The sequence below is a fragment of the Pipra filicauda genome, unplaced genomic scaffold (assembly GCF_003945595.2).
Source record: "Pipra filicauda isolate LSUMZ 115617 unplaced genomic scaffold, ASM394559v2 scaffold403_size635245_pilon, whole genome shotgun sequence".
NCBI classification, from domain to species: Eukaryota; Metazoa; Chordata; class Aves; order Passeriformes; family Pipridae; genus Pipra; species Pipra filicauda.
In genome coordinates, this window is record NW_024104536.1 from 569,027 (window position 1) to 584,877 (window position 15,851).

Genomic DNA, 15,851 nt, shown 5'->3' on the forward strand with positions numbered 1-15,851 from the left:
TTTTTCATTTGTAAGCACTAACATGCTGAATCACAATTGTCTGTCCTTCAAGAACAGCTTACAGCTGCAAAGTGTTTTTCATGGCATTAGAAAGAGTGTATAAGATTTCAATTTATATTAGACTAGGAAGCCTTTCTTTTCTTAGAAAAAGCTTATTTTGAAGTGTGAAATACAGGATGATGCCCTTAAAACATGTAACAGATTCTATGTTTCCAAATGCTAAGTGAATTTTTGATGAGTTGAATGCTACTAATTGGGTTTGAGGGTGCAGAATACTTTGCAAAAAGAAGTTTCATAATCAGAGAGTGAAAGATTTTTTTTAAATTTTGTTTTCTCTGAACTACACTGGCCCCATGGCATACTTACTAAGAAGAGATCATGGCCCCTCCTATCTAAACATCAGACTTTTCTAGCAGAAGAAAAAAGAGGCCTTATCCTCTCTGTCTCCCCAAAAGGAGGAGATCTCATCTTTGGGAGTCTCAGCTAACACTTTATCTGGACATGCCCCACAGACAGGCACTGGCACACAGAGCAGTATCTCTCTTTGCACCTCAGTTTCCTCCACAGGAATTTCCCTAGGACAGGATGACACAAACGGTCCCAAAATAGGAGGCCAAAAAAGGGGTATCACAATGGGTCATTCTAGCTACAAATAAAGGAGGAAAACCCCCACACATTGGACACGAGTTTAAAAAGCTGAGCCCAGCTGTGTTCACCTTGCCAAAACCAAGTGGCTGCCAGTACTTGAGAGGCAAAGATAACAGTGCATGCAGACAACAGCTGTACTATAATTAATATTTTCCGATCTGTAACCCTAAAAACATCACTATAAATCATCCATTGTCTGTTCAGACAAAATTCTAGACCTGAAATAGTCAAGAGTTTAAAAGACAATACATTCATAACGTTTAATTGTCATCAATCTTGAGTGTAGTGCTTGAAGGGAACAAATTCCATGGAATAAAACTATTCCTGAAGAATATTAAGAGTTTTTGAGACAGTTCAAAATATAAATATTTATTAATATTCTGTTGAAGCAATATCCTAACGTAACAGAAAAGAAGTTACGGTATTTCAAATTCTGTTTAAAAGAATTTAAGGTTGTGCTAAACAATACAGAAAATATGTTCTCTTTCATACACGCATAGTGATACTATAGTTTTGCACACCTAGACTACACATTTTCAGTTATTTCTCCTTGAAGACAGGCTTCATTTATTCAATTCAATTTGTTCTTTAATTTTATAAGGTTGTTTAAGTGTCAATGTGACTTTTACATCCTGTGCTTGATTCTGCTCAGGAAGCTTATTCATTTCTTAATCTGAAGAGGAATTGCCAGTTGTAGCTTTGAATACTCACTGAACCCTGTTGCTTATACTCTAGTTATTTCCCACGCATGCAGTCAGCTTTACCCAGCTGAAAAACTGTCAGCTCCAGCGAACTTTAACAGCAAAATAAAAATCCCTCTAATGGCTGGAAAGAATGCTTCATGCAGGAATCTTCTAACACGCTATGAAATTACCACAGACTGTCCCTGAGCAAGAAGACTGCACAAAGCCAGGCTGTGCCAGGGACATTCTGTGGGATGTTTCCAGCGCATGTATGTGGCACTGCATAAAGGCCCCAGTGTGTGCGGGCTGTGGGCAGACAGTGGGCTGTGTGGCGAGCGGGCGCCAGCCCTCCAGACCTCTCGCACTGCACACTCCGCCCGTGTCCCTCCATCCCTTGTCAGGGCACCAGAAGGGCTCCTCCAGGAAATAAAACTCAGAGACCATGCAGTCCCCTAAGGGTAACATTTACAAACACACCTAAGATATACCAAATAGCACAAGCTGTGTGAGCCATCATTAGCAAGGGAGCACCAAGCACAAAACACAAAGACAGAAAGTTGCAGCAGCAAGATGCACTTGATTTTTCAGAAGGCTGTTGTGTTGTCTGCTCTTCAAGTCACGCAACACACTGGTGTTTGCATCCAGTCAGTTTGTGGAATCCAGTGATGGGTGAAAAGCTCAAGGGTTATTGATGGTCCAGGGGTAGGGAGCAGTGTTGCCTTCTAGTGTGAGTCTGTAGGTACATCTAAGTCATTCTTAGTTTACCTCCAAAATACTGGAAATTATAAAATACTTTATAGAAATTCTGCTTTTATAGAAAGTTCATCTAATGATTTTTAGGTGTAATTCAAGATTTCTGAACACCTGAAACAGAAAATACCGGCTACAGCCAGGGGCCTTATCAATGATGCGTGTGCATTCTTTTCTGATTTTTCCATTCCAAACAACCTGGAATTCACAGGGACACTTGAAGTTCTTTTCTTGATTGGCTCTGAAAATTACAAGTATAGAGAGCATAGCTAGGCAAACTGTATATATTGCCATACCTGATATTCAATACCAAAACCTAAAAATTTTTTAAAAGCAATCATACACCCAACATCAGATGCAAGATCAGAGCAATTTGGCTTTTGTTCTACCTCCTCACCTTTCTGGTACACAGTATAGCAGATTCACACAACAATGACAAAGCTTTTGCAGTAACTTACTATTGCTATCAAAAAAATTCTTGTAGTAAACCTAATTGGACAACCTAGCAAAAAACTGCTTTATTCACCTTGTTCTTCATGGCAGTTTCCAGTCAGGAAAGACCTGGGAATAGCTAAGTAGTGAACCATACCTCAACTACAACTTTGCTAGCCAACAGATAAAGTAAAAAAATAATGGTATTTCCCTGAAATTTAAATGCCACTGGAATCTTTTTTTTCAGGTCAATCAGCTTACATTGATGATTTTCAACCAATTTAACTTCTAAAAACTACTTAGAAGTAACTATGAAAGAACAGCCATCACTGAATCTGCAGCACAGGTCATGCACTGTTCATAAGGAGAAAAGCAGGCATTTTCCTGAGGACTGGATTAGATGTTGTTTATGAAAGTAATGTAATTGAAGAAAAAAACAAATCTACCAAGTTAGTTTGACAGTTTTTCATACTAGAAAATGAAAAACTAAAGTTTTTCAATTTTAAACATAAAATTGTGCCAACATATTCTGTTAAAGGAAAGTTAGCTTCAAAACTAAAATAATAAATTCCTTGTTAAACTGATCCTTATAGCACTAAAGTTCTTTTCCTAGTACTCTGCTCGTGTACCATCACCACATGGATGCATCAGGTCCTTCTTTTAAATAAACATTTAAGCTTCTACACCAAGTAGCAGCTATACCAAGCGGGTCATAACTAAGGCACGAGATTAGCAGGAGGAAGGGGAAATAATTTCTAATCTTGAATTTTCTTAATTTATACAAAAGGAAAAGTATAGAAAGATCCATTTTCTGTGTTACTTGTGGCAATCCAAAAATAACAGCATGCTTTGTATGAACATGGCACTGTCACCATGGGTGGAATACAGAGGCTTCTTCACAGAAAGGGTTGTCAAGCGCTGGAACAGGCTGCCCAGGGAAGTGGTTGAGTCACCAACCCTGGAAATATTTAAAAGCCATGTAGATGTGGCACTTAGGGACATGGTTTAGTGGTGGACTTGGTAGTGTTGGGATAACAGTGGGACTCAATGATCCTAAAGGTCTTTTCAAACCTAAAGAATTCTATGACACAATTCACTGCCAGAACCATATTTAGCAGCGTTAGTAAGGAGAACAGAGAGACCTAATTCATTGTGTACTTTAAGAAAAAAAAAACCAGCAAGATAAATACTCTACATTATGTTTAACAGTCTGAGCGATTTCTCCTGATGTTAATATCTGTCTGCAGGGACAGGGATAATGCCAATTCCACAAATGCCTGTAATTTGAGTTGGAACTTGGAAGATGCTCAGAACCATGGTTTCAGAGGAACATTTCATCAGACACAATTTTAGCATGCATAACTCTTCTACACAGTAAAACTGAAAACAAATGGTTGTCTGCATGCCAGTGGCATTTCTTGAAAAACTTAATCATTTGCCTATTGAGAAAACAATAGAACTGAAGAATCCAACATCGTTTAGGACTTCAGTACATTATGCTGCATGTAAACACTAATATTTTAACATACAAATAATAATCAGAAAGTAAAAAAATATGAGAAATCTGATGTCTTTTATTCATATAGTTTCAGAGCACCTCACAAGGAATCTCCTGAAACTCCTAATATCTACTTTCTATAAAAGCTTTTACTGAATCACAGAAAAGGCTCAGATGAACCATTAAGCTCCCTACACAACTGACCTTCCACAGACCCCATACAGTTAATGACTATTATTTCTTCTTCATGAACCCCAGCAGTTATATGTCTAAAATTTCAATCCCGTGTCCTGTCACACATCAAGAAACATTTAACAATACCCTCAATGCTACATTTTGAAATACAGCTGATAGATAATGGGAACTGTAAGCTATAGAAATAGATTATCACAACCAAACTTTCAAAAGTTTATTGCTCTCAAAAACCTGAGGGATGACACGCTAAAACCTACTTGAGGGTCCAGCAGTAAGTGCTTATAATAAATCACAGAAGGTGGCCAAACAATAATCTTTAAGAAAAGTCCAAATATTACTCACGGTAGCCTATACAGTACCTTAAAAACAAGTCTAGCCTCAATGAAATGCTTTATAGAAGTTGGAGATTTTTTTTCCTGCAAAGTAATCAGGTGTGTTGCTATCTTAATAAATTATTTTATTAGCTTAATCAAGAGAGTATGACAAGATACAGATGCTTGATGTGATTCAAACACTGTGAATATATCAAACTTTCCTATATCATTTTCTGTGAAGCAACAAACACATATCATTCCTTTTATTTTCATGCACTTACATTTCAAAATTTTGTTTAGGATAGGCAGTGGAAACGTTTGAATGTAAGGAGTCATCCAGTTTTCAAAACCAGACAAAAATTAAGAAAAAAAAATCAAAGCCAAAAAAACAAACCACCAACAAAGTGACTCAGAGAAGAGCAAAGAAGATGGTATCAGTAAAGTTTTAACTAACTATAACAATGTTAGTAACTAACAATATTCAGAAGAATGCTATCTTAATAATCTTGCTTCATGTGACAAATGACAGATAACATAAACTGTAAAAAAACCCTTGAAGATCTTTTTCATTCATCTTTAATATTCTATTAATAAAGAAGATTTTGCTATTATTGTATCAGGTCACAGATTATGACAGCACAAGTGTTTTGAGTCCATCAGATATGTAATTAAACAGAATTTTAACATATCAATAGATATCATTTACAAAACTGAAAATCTTGTTCTAGGTTACCAGTACATCCCATTTCTATACCAACAGTTCTGATATTTTGTTTTGATTTCTTTTCAATTAATATGTAACTACAAATCTCCACTACTTGTTGCGACCTCTTTTCAATTTTATTAAACTTACATATATTTATTTCATTTATTTCCATAAGCTACTCCCACATGGTCCTTCATCAAAATATCTTTGACTCTGACATCCCTGTCTACTGTGCTGACAATCAGCCATTTTTTTACTAGAGCCAAATGGGTTGGACCTCTTCCTACATCAACAAGTCACATCAACAGTGTTCCTTTGACTGACTGGCAATTATGAAAAAAGTATGTTGATATTATTTCAGTGCTGGCATGTCAGCTATATATCTGTCCTACCACCAAAAGAAAAAAAGGAAAAAATAATTCTGTGCACAAAGTAGACCTGCTAGTGCAAGGCCAACATTTGTAAGAACACCTTTATGATAAATAGGTGACATGCTTTGTTCAAGACACTAAGCTGTCTTCTGCGGAGCCATAAATGATGCATATTATCCCACCTTTTGTGATAGCAGCTATATTTATGCTTACTCCTTCTCTTTTCTTCTCCATTGCCTGTGAAATCCTTGAGGAGGCTGATAGCTGGCAGTTACATGAAAGCCAACCAAAACAAACACTATCTGTTGTTGCCTTCTGAGCATGAAGAATTGGAAATGTCTAATGTATCTTGAAATAAAGTCTGCCATCAGTTTGGCCCGTGGATATTCATGCTTGCTATCCAAAATAAGCATTTCCAGATATTTATTTCTGCCCTCTTTCATAGATCCCCTTGTGCTGAAAAGTGAAGTAAAAAGAAATTAAATGGACTGACAGAACTGCCAGTAATATCAGTACACAGCTCGTTCTTTCTAATGCCAGCTGAAACTGAGACTTAAATCTCAGGTCACCATCTCTGTTCTCTGTGCTAAAATTCTCCCCTCTTCAACTTCTCAGGTCTTAAAAATCATTGCCAAAATGCTGTTTGGCAAATGTGGAAATCTGAAGCACCACCTGACTTTGACACATTTTCCATGGTCTAATGAAATAGAACACTTCACAAAAGAAATATTCATAATAGCAAATTTCGCAAAAATAAATTAACAGTCTCAGAAAAAGAATACCATATATTCCTGCCAAAATGACAAAGTTCAAAGGATAACAATGGATCAAAAGTAGCAGACAATTGCTGAGATCTTCTCATGCACTAAGTAGTAGAATGGCATTTCTCAAAGAGCAGTAGAATGACACTTCTCAAAGATAACAAGGGTTTGTTTAATATGAGGTTGACAAAAGTTCTCTATAAAAGTCTCCCAAGACACACAGAAACCACATGTCAGATGCAGACAGAGGTAAACTGAAGTGCAAACTGAGTATGAATTCATGTTAAGTAACTTAAGAACCTATACTGGATACTTCAACATCTAAGCTAGTCTAGGCTCTTTTTATAATCAACAGGTAGAACAACAGATTAAAGAACATTTTAAAACACAATTAATTGAACAAATTTGACACGGCTCCTCTACAAAAAGCAGCATCTGTTGCTCTTCATAAAATTTCCCAAGGAGGATTAGTTTAGGTTCATCTGGCTGTCAAGCTCTGTGTCTCTTTTTCAGTCATTCTGAGCTTACCTAACTTGGTGAACGGGCCCCAGACTCTCAAGACTAGTAATTCAAACACAAGATTATAACCGGCCATTCCATTGAATCTTAAGCATGGGAAAGATTAAAAAAAACAGGAAAACACATTGCTGCCAGGACAGTGGGTACACTAGAAAAGTCTAGATTTGGGTTGACTAGAGAGGCAACATGGAAAGGCTGGATGGTTACAAGAAGATTGCAAACACTTATCTCTAGTATTTTATAAAAGAATAAGAGAACTTTAAGCAAAGCCAATATAGAATCATGGTGGATGTAAGTCTGGCACTAAATATATAGCAATATATTGTTTTATACAACATACATATTAAAAAGATAATATGAACTTGAAAGTCTCCTTTAATTTAATTGAACTAAAACAATTGAATGAATTTTTAAAATTGCAGTAACCTTTTGTTGTATGATAATAACAGTAAAAGTCTGGTGGAAAAAATCTCTCCTCATTAGTTTTTTATTTATTTAAAAAGGACTGTAAGTATTTTTGCTATTGACAGGAAATGTAGATCAAAGTATTTTTCATCCCCTTATTAGGGTAAAAGGAGACAAGCATTATAATAGTAGTAATGTAAATACAGAATGTCTTTCTACTGTTATAGTAAATAACAAGTGAATGCAACATTAAACAAAATGCTGATAGTGTGCATACTATGAAACTGAGAAAAATATTTTAAAAAAATGCTTAAAAGCCAAGCCCATTTATATTTGAGTTTTATTGGAAAAAGTGCTGGTACTCATAGCTGCTGATCTACGCCTAAGAAAATATGAGAAAAGCAGCTAAATGAAAAAAAGGGAGGTGAGGCAACACATTGCCCTGGGAATACCATGGTAAAGAATAGCAAGTGATCTACATTTGCAAATAAGTCAAAACTTTTAGCAGCTCTAAATACAGTGGGGAATGCTGTTCCCCTTTGTACACAATTACTTCATAAAAGGGATAGGCAATGTTTTGTATTTCAGCTCTCTTGATTCTCACTAGTAGAATGCATCCTCGAGGAAGCACAAGACATTTATACACAGTCTTCTACTGAAGGTTTAATATAACCAAGGAAATACATAGTAAGGCAGAAGATACAAAAGAAACAGTAACTAAAAAAAATTGCAGAAGACCAGGGACACAATGGAAGACAAACTCAAAGATTCTTCAAAAGGCAGTCTTTAAAAGACTGAAACACATTGAAAACTTCAATATCTTGGGTAAATCCAGATTTATTACTACACTAACAAATTCTCAACTCATCTGAGTTAAAACAGTGAGTAAAAATAACTTTTGAAATTTTCAAGTCATAAATGTATTACCAGACATATTGTAACTATTCAACTAGAGCATTGAAGAGCCAGAAAAGGAAAACTCTCAAAAATTACTGAAGAACATCAGCTGTCAGATATTTGTGATCCACAAACATGTCACCCACCAATCCCTACACTGAGCAGGAAATGGTGACTCTTGCAAGTACCATCCTTTCCCAGCTCATTCCTTAGTCTGTAAGCGTAATATGGATGCTGGTACAGCTTCAGGTGTTCCTATAGTTTAAATAAAGCACATTTATGAGTGATTGGTGATCCTATGTTTATTTTAGAGGTAGAATCTTTTGAAACACACTAGAAAGATGACACTACATGCCCCCAATTTTAGAATGTGCATCTATAAGAACAGATGCACTAGCCCATTCCCTCTTCTAAAACATGTTCAGTCCACTTCAAATAACTTAATAGATCTAAAAGGAGACTACCAATTCCAACAAAATAAAATAGTATATGGGTTTTTAATCTGCATAATGGGCTAGACAGAACTGTAAATTCAGAAATTAATTTACTTTTCAGTACTTCTGAATAGTGAAAAGAGAATAGAAAAAATTACTCATGGCATTGACTCTAGGAAAAATAATATCCAATCACACTATTTACTTGCCAAGTGGAAGCAGGAAAAGAGGAAGAAAAAGGAATATTCATGTATTTTCTCCTTTGTTCAAGTGCTGTCCATGTGCTACCAAGGAAGGATCTAGCAGCAAGATCTAAGAGGGAAAAAAAATCCACTTATAAAAAAGAACTTAACTGGTGAAGGAAGTGCAATTACCTCCTACCAGACTGACATGGATAGGCAGCAGCTGAAAGATTAAAAAAACAGATTTACTTAATAGTTTTACAAATTTTCATGCCTGGAACTCAGCACCACTGGGCCACAGCATTTTTTTGAGTACCTTTGAGTACCTTCCTTGGCCTGACTGTTTTGTGGAGCATGGAAAAAAGCCTCTATTCATCAACTAGGTTAAGTTGGTCCATAACATTTTAACATACCTAAATGAAAAGCTGCGCATCTAGAAACCTTCTGTTTTGATCACACATAGTGTCATTTATATTGCAGAAACACTCAAAACTACTAAGGAACACAGTGGAGAATATAACCTTGAAATCTGATTCTCATATATGCACCGGATACAAAAATAGATCATCTTTAGATAGACAGGACCAATCTTTATTCATAGAATTCAGGAAATATTACTACTATTTTACAGTAAAACTGGCACTGAAATGCTGTCTCTAGTTCTAAAGATCATCATTCAACAGAAAGGCAAAAGGACCTTTTTAAAATCAGAGCATAACCATTTCAGTATACTGTTACTACACCAAAAAAAAATGTAAAAGTGCCACTACTCTATACATGAATGCAAATTGTGACTGTCTTTTATTTAGAAATCCCTGCAGCTGTACACAATTTACATTATTTGTTTGATACATTTATATATTTAGATTGATAAGGTATGAAATAGCAGGTTGGCTCTATACTCAGCTTTCTACTGCCCAGGTTTCTATTTTGGTTCGAATATGAATAATAAAAGGAGCTTTGTTTATGTTTTCTCAACAGATTTCATTTGCACATTCATAGGTAGGTATTCTTCAAGAATATGAATCTTGGAAAGCTGGTACCAGTTCTTATGACAACTGAAAATAATTTGTTGAAATGCAGAAAGTTAATTAGAACAAGCTGAAGAACTGAGCCTGAATTTGCACCTCAGCTTTTCTGGATTCCATATTCCACCACGGAAGTCTGCCATTCCTCCAGAGGAATCAGAATTGAGAGTCAGCCACAGTCATTGACCTATTTAGGGCAACTGTGAGAACCATCACATTTCTCCATTTCAATATTTTAGTAAGTTAAGAGAAAAAATATTCTGAAGCAAGCACGCAGGAAACAACTTGAAATAGCAGCCCACAAATCCCTGAAGTGTCGCAGATGGAGGAGCAGCTGCCCTAGGAGCTGCCCTGCATATTTCTTTCTCTTGTGCACCTCTCAGTACTTAAATCATAGAATCATAGAGTTGCTTAAGTTGGAAAAGGCCTTTAAGATCATTGAGTCCAACCATTAACCCAGCACTGCCAAGTCCACCACTAAAGTATGTCCCTAAGCACTACAACTACATAACTTTTAAATACTTCCAGGAACGGTGACTCAACCACTTCCCTGGGTAGCTTGTATCAATGCTTGACAACCCTTTCTGTGAAGAAATTGTTGAAAGCTCCTCTGGCACAAGCTGAGGTAATTTTCTCTCCTCCTATCTCTTGTTACTTGGGAGGAGAGACCAACAGTAATACAAACAGAAACCAGTTCAGATACACATTTTTAAAAAGCAAACTGACCATCACAGCTCATCAGTACATTAAGGGTATATATATGTGACCAGTCAGCTATTTAACTATATAGGTGACCAGTCAGCTATTTAACTATGCTACACAGGGCAGGAGAATGTTGGCATGCCCAGCTTCCTTGCAGCCATCACAGTTGCAGCTGGAGTGACTTCTGACAGCCCGGCAGTCCTGATGGCCAGGGTGTGGCACTGTCCTGGTGCTCAGAACACCAAGATGCCTTCTGCTAAAAACTGCCTGAATAAGAAGTCCTTTCAGTAAGAGCCGTCTTGGCTTTTTCACATCCTGTGAAGGTGCTATCTAAAGGAGTTGAATGCCTTCTAGTTAGACTGAAATTCATTGTAAATGGTTTAAGTTTAAACGCTAACACGCAATCTTTCCAAAGCTCCCACAACTGGCCATCGCCAGTATTGAATTTACACATTACGTTTAGAATTGCTAAAGCACCCATGAACTTGTCAGAGTTTCTCTTCTAAGGTATCAAATAAACACAGTTTTCATTCCTCAAAAGAAATCCTTTCACCACTGGTTTGACTTCTATATAACACAAGTCATCAGTCTTCCTAGATTTCATTCCTAGTCTGGCTGGATAATAGTACTTTAACTAAACTGTGTCTCTTTTGTGACCCTTAAACAACAGAAATTGATAAAGATATTAAACATTGCAGAGCTGAAGAAAAACAACCCCGAGACACCATAAACCCACAAGTATTTTATTATTCCTCACAGAAATATAAATTTTAAATTGCATTTTCTCTAGTAACACAGGAGGCCTGCTTTGCTTCTTCACTGGTCTAGTTTTAAAAGAAACACTATGAATTCAAATGTCTTATAAAGGTAAAAAATAAGAGTCAACCCAAAAATCTGTAAACTCACATTAGACCAGGACCATTGTATTTAAATAAGAGCCTTACCTTTAATCCAATCTGCCTGGCGTTCTCAATTTATCCCAAATATAACTAAGAAAAAACTATTTCTTCCTCCCCACCCAGATCAGCATGGTACAGAAAGCTTTTACCAGAGTTTTTTTTTTAAAAAAACTGGCCAAAGCATTATTTGGACATTCTGATTTAAGGATCTTGACAAACTTTTAAAGCTTTTGTTCAACATATTCATTTGCTGTTAATACAATGGAAAATAAGACTTCTTGCCAAGACAGATAAAACTGACATTTAAAAAATATCTACTACTACATTTATAGTGACAAACTAGTACTTCCACATGTACCACCATTAAGGAAAAGCATAAGGAACAACAGAAAAACTAATTCTTATTATTCATAATTATTTTCACTAGGTTGCTTTTCTTTAGTGTCTTTTGCTTTTTTACTGCCTATAAACACATTTTCTGAACTTGGTTTCTATTATTAGGTTTTGCTGTTTGTTTGGTTTTATTAAACTGCCAGTTTTCACATCCCTGTAAGCCAGGTTGATTTTTTACCTACAGGTTTGCCTCAACATTGTTTATTTTGTGAGACTTTAATAGCATCTTTTAAGTAGAAAACAATCATCACTCACATTTTAATGTTTAATGTTTCCCCATGATCCAGCTTGATTATTTTCATTGTTCTCAAACCATCCCACCTCCAGTGCTGAGAACATGTGTTTTGGGTAGGTCTCCATTAAGTTACAGCTGTTTGTACCTTGGCAACTACTCCTTTTCTTCTACAGTCTATTTCTTTAACCATTTCAAGGTGATTTAACATATATCTCTACAACATTAGATGAACACTCAGGATCCAGAGATCATATCACCTCAGGATTTCCAATGACAATTTCCTATCAGCACTGAGACCGGTGACTGAGTATAGTTTAATTGGATTGAAATCCCACCTAAAGAACCATCCTCACACCTAAAAAATACGTGGCTACTGGGTAAGGCACAACCGTGAGATTGTCACGGTTTGAGGTAAATAACTAATAGTACTCCAAATAAAATTTTAAATGCTTTGGATAAATATGTCCCTCAATAATTACTTACCTCCAATTTGTCAATATTTTCCAAAACAGGCATATTATTTTTGGCAGCAGCCAATATCTCTTCTTTTGGACACTCAGTCCCACGTAGATTACATAGAGTGATTTACTAGTTCGGTCACACGAGACTTTCTACTAGGTCAATTTTTACCCATAAATAAGCAGTTTCCATTTCTCTTGCTTATTATCTAGGCAAATGTATAAAAATGCTTTATTTCCTTCTTATTTCTTTCTTTGGTTTTATGAGTAACAGGACAATATCCCAGCCAAAAATACCTCTGCTAAAACTGACAGTAACAAGGATTTTAATAATCATCTGAAATTGAGTTGCTTCTCGAAGTTACTGTTTCGAGTCCTGTATACAACAAAGCAATCCAGGATGAGAACCTGTAAAATCTTGTGGTTTTTTGCAATCTGCTTTAGAATAAGACTTAATCTTTCTTTGGAGAATTTGCAAGTTGTGCACCTCTACATTACAGTTGCCAAAAGTACATTTTTTAGAACTCCTTTTAAAGCAGTGAGGCCCCCGCAGAATGGCAGAAGGAACTAATCTAAATAGAAAACATCTGCACATTTCAAAAAATATGTTCAGCATAATTATTATTCATATGTGCTCAAGTTGTGAGAGTGATTTCTATTGTGTTTTATTATGGAAAATACTGGCTAGACTAAGAAAATATAGCATGAAAATACAGTTATTTGTCCAAGAGGTTTAGATTTTAAGATAAGGAATTGCAGTGCAATTCCACAGCAGCTTGACCTAGTATAATCAGCTTAGCCAGCAAAACATGAACACTTTTCAGTCATTTCAGTTCTCTACAGCAACTCACCACCAGGTTACATGAACACAGGTATTAAGGACGGAACAGGGATGTGGGTGAGAGGAAGGGTGTTGGAAGAAATTAAGGGACCTGGTGCCCCAGGTTTCCTGACTGACTAAAGGAGCCTGGGAACTACATCCAAGCTTCCATTAACGAATACTATCAGGCCCATGTAGTCTCATCAGTCAAGGGGTACAGCAATAAAGTCCCACCTGGTCATGACCCAAGGGCAGACTTCAGGTCTCATTCCCTATGGTCCTAATATAAGAAGCCATATTCCGAATTGAAAAACACAAAAGGCAATCTCCTGAGCAGAATGTGAATATTTCAGAGCATCAAGAAACTCTAGCTCACACAAATTTTATGCACCTTGTAATACTTTATGGGTGCCACTCTTTCATACTGATTGTTTAGTCACAAGAACAGTGACATGAAAGTTAGACTACTAGTATGGGTAAGCCTGTTTTGCTATTGGTCTGTGTATATAAAGATGTTTGACAACAACTTTCAAGAAAATAATATGCTATGCAAAATTAAAAAGTACAATGAAACACAATCATAAAAGCAAAAGGCAAATCCTACTGAAGTATAAGAAGTACCTGATGCAATTAACTGCCTAGAAACATTCAATGATAGATTACACAACTGGCCCAGCTGCTCAAACCAGGAATAAAAACATTTTATAGCTAATGAGACTTGTATATGATTTGATATGGCTACATGCTACAGTGTTCAGGCACGTCTCACAAGTAAGTCTGTTTGCTTTTAAAGGGAGTTTCTGGGGGGACAGAGAGAAAGGGTAGCATGCATTTCTGGTTCAGTAATGCTTTAATGTATTGTAATTGTCTAAATTATCCCAGTGGGGCAGGGGTGGATGTGTGTGTGTAAAGCTGAAGATGCACACACCCAACCCAACAATCTAGAAGCCCCAGCTAAATTTACTGCTACAGGAATTTAGCTATAATACACATAAATCTTTGATACATTTATCATACATAAAGTTTAGCACTTGCATTATTTATAGGAGAACACATGTTTACTTCTACAAAAGCATAATGATATTGTAGATTTTTTTTTAATTTGCCATCATTCATAGTTTTCAAGTATACAAATATTCTTTCAGGCAAAAAAAAAAGAAGGAAGAACAGGAGCCAAGCAATTAACTAGTAATCCCAGAAGCACTGGAAAGCAAAGAGCCAATTTTCAACAACTTTAAATCTCTCCATTTCACACAAATGGGAAGCCAAGTTAAAGAGGGTAAGGTCCACACACTTGAAGCACTAGGACCTCATCTGGGGAAAATTTACAGTGCTTTCTATAACTAAAATGAATGTACAACTGAAGTACACAGACATGCACGTTTAATATTCACTACACTTCAAGAAAAGGATTTACCTCATTATTTGTTCCCACATCCAACATCACTGGCAGACATTCGTAAGGTTTTATTCCTCCACATGCTGTATAAAGTGCCAGTTTACCAACGGGAATGCCCATTCCATAACAGCCAAGGTCTCCAAGACCAAGAATACGTTCTCCATCAGTCACCACAATAGCCTGGAGGAAGCAATAAAAACACTGTAGAAGTCACTTCTTTGGTTGTATGCACTAAGTATTCCGTTATTTTCTTACCATCAGTTTTTAATTTTTATGCAAAAATTCTAGCAGGTACAAACAAATCAATACTACAGTAAAGGCACAGAATTGTTTTATTGTACTTTACTATGGTTTTGTTACACTATTTTAGACCCTTGCTTCACTGGAAACAGGACTTTCATATAAAATTTTAAGAATATACAAAAGAGCTACTTAGTACTACATTACAAGGGAACCGGAATTGTTCCCTCTTACATTTTTCTGTCAACAGTACAAAAACAGAATAGGAAGGGAAAGGAAGTTACCCACTAAAAAAGAAGAATCCCAGACTCCTGGATTTTGTCATATCTGTTCTCAGAAGAACCAGAGCCAGCCACTCCTCCCGGCCTTTGACAGTGATGTCTACAACCACCTGGCTCTTACCTCTCAAAGATGTATTTCTTCCCTTGAGCAAATAACATAACTCCATCATACTTATGCATATGAGGAAGCATGTATTTTCTTTGATAGAAATGCAATAACCCCCAAAAAACTGTCTGTGCTATACAGAAAGATTTTTCATAGTAAAGGACAGAAGTGCTCAGTATAGCAAGCAGGTGAAAACACAAAAATCTCCTTGTCATACTCTGTGACAAGACATTTTAGTTGGAAATTTAATATTTCTTTTGAGAGAGCTCATCAAGCATCACAAATGGAGAACTATTAACTCAAACACTAGAACGGTTTGCCAAGAGATCTTGTGGAGTCTCCACTCTTGGAGAGATACTCAAAACCCCAAAGGTTGGATGTAGCCCTTCCTGGCTGACCTTGCTTGAGCAGGAGGATGGACTGGATGATCTCCAGAGGTGCCTTCCTACCTTAACCACTCTGTGATTCTCTGAAATGCAGAAAAAGCATTCAGAG

General features: G+C 36.5%; 1 protein-coding gene across 1 annotated transcript in view; it reads right to left on the minus strand.

Annotated features, from left to right (window-relative positions):
* The window catches only part of ME1 (malic enzyme 1), a 124,718-nt gene that overhangs the window by 80,845 nt on the left and 28,022 nt on the right, over window positions 1-15,851 (minus strand). The window contains exon 4 of the mRNA XM_039385320.1: window positions 14,748-14,909. Within this exon, the coding sequence (XP_039241254.1) occupies window positions 14,748-14,909 (162 nt within the window). The remainder of the gene's footprint in view (window positions 1-14,747; window positions 14,910-15,851) is intronic.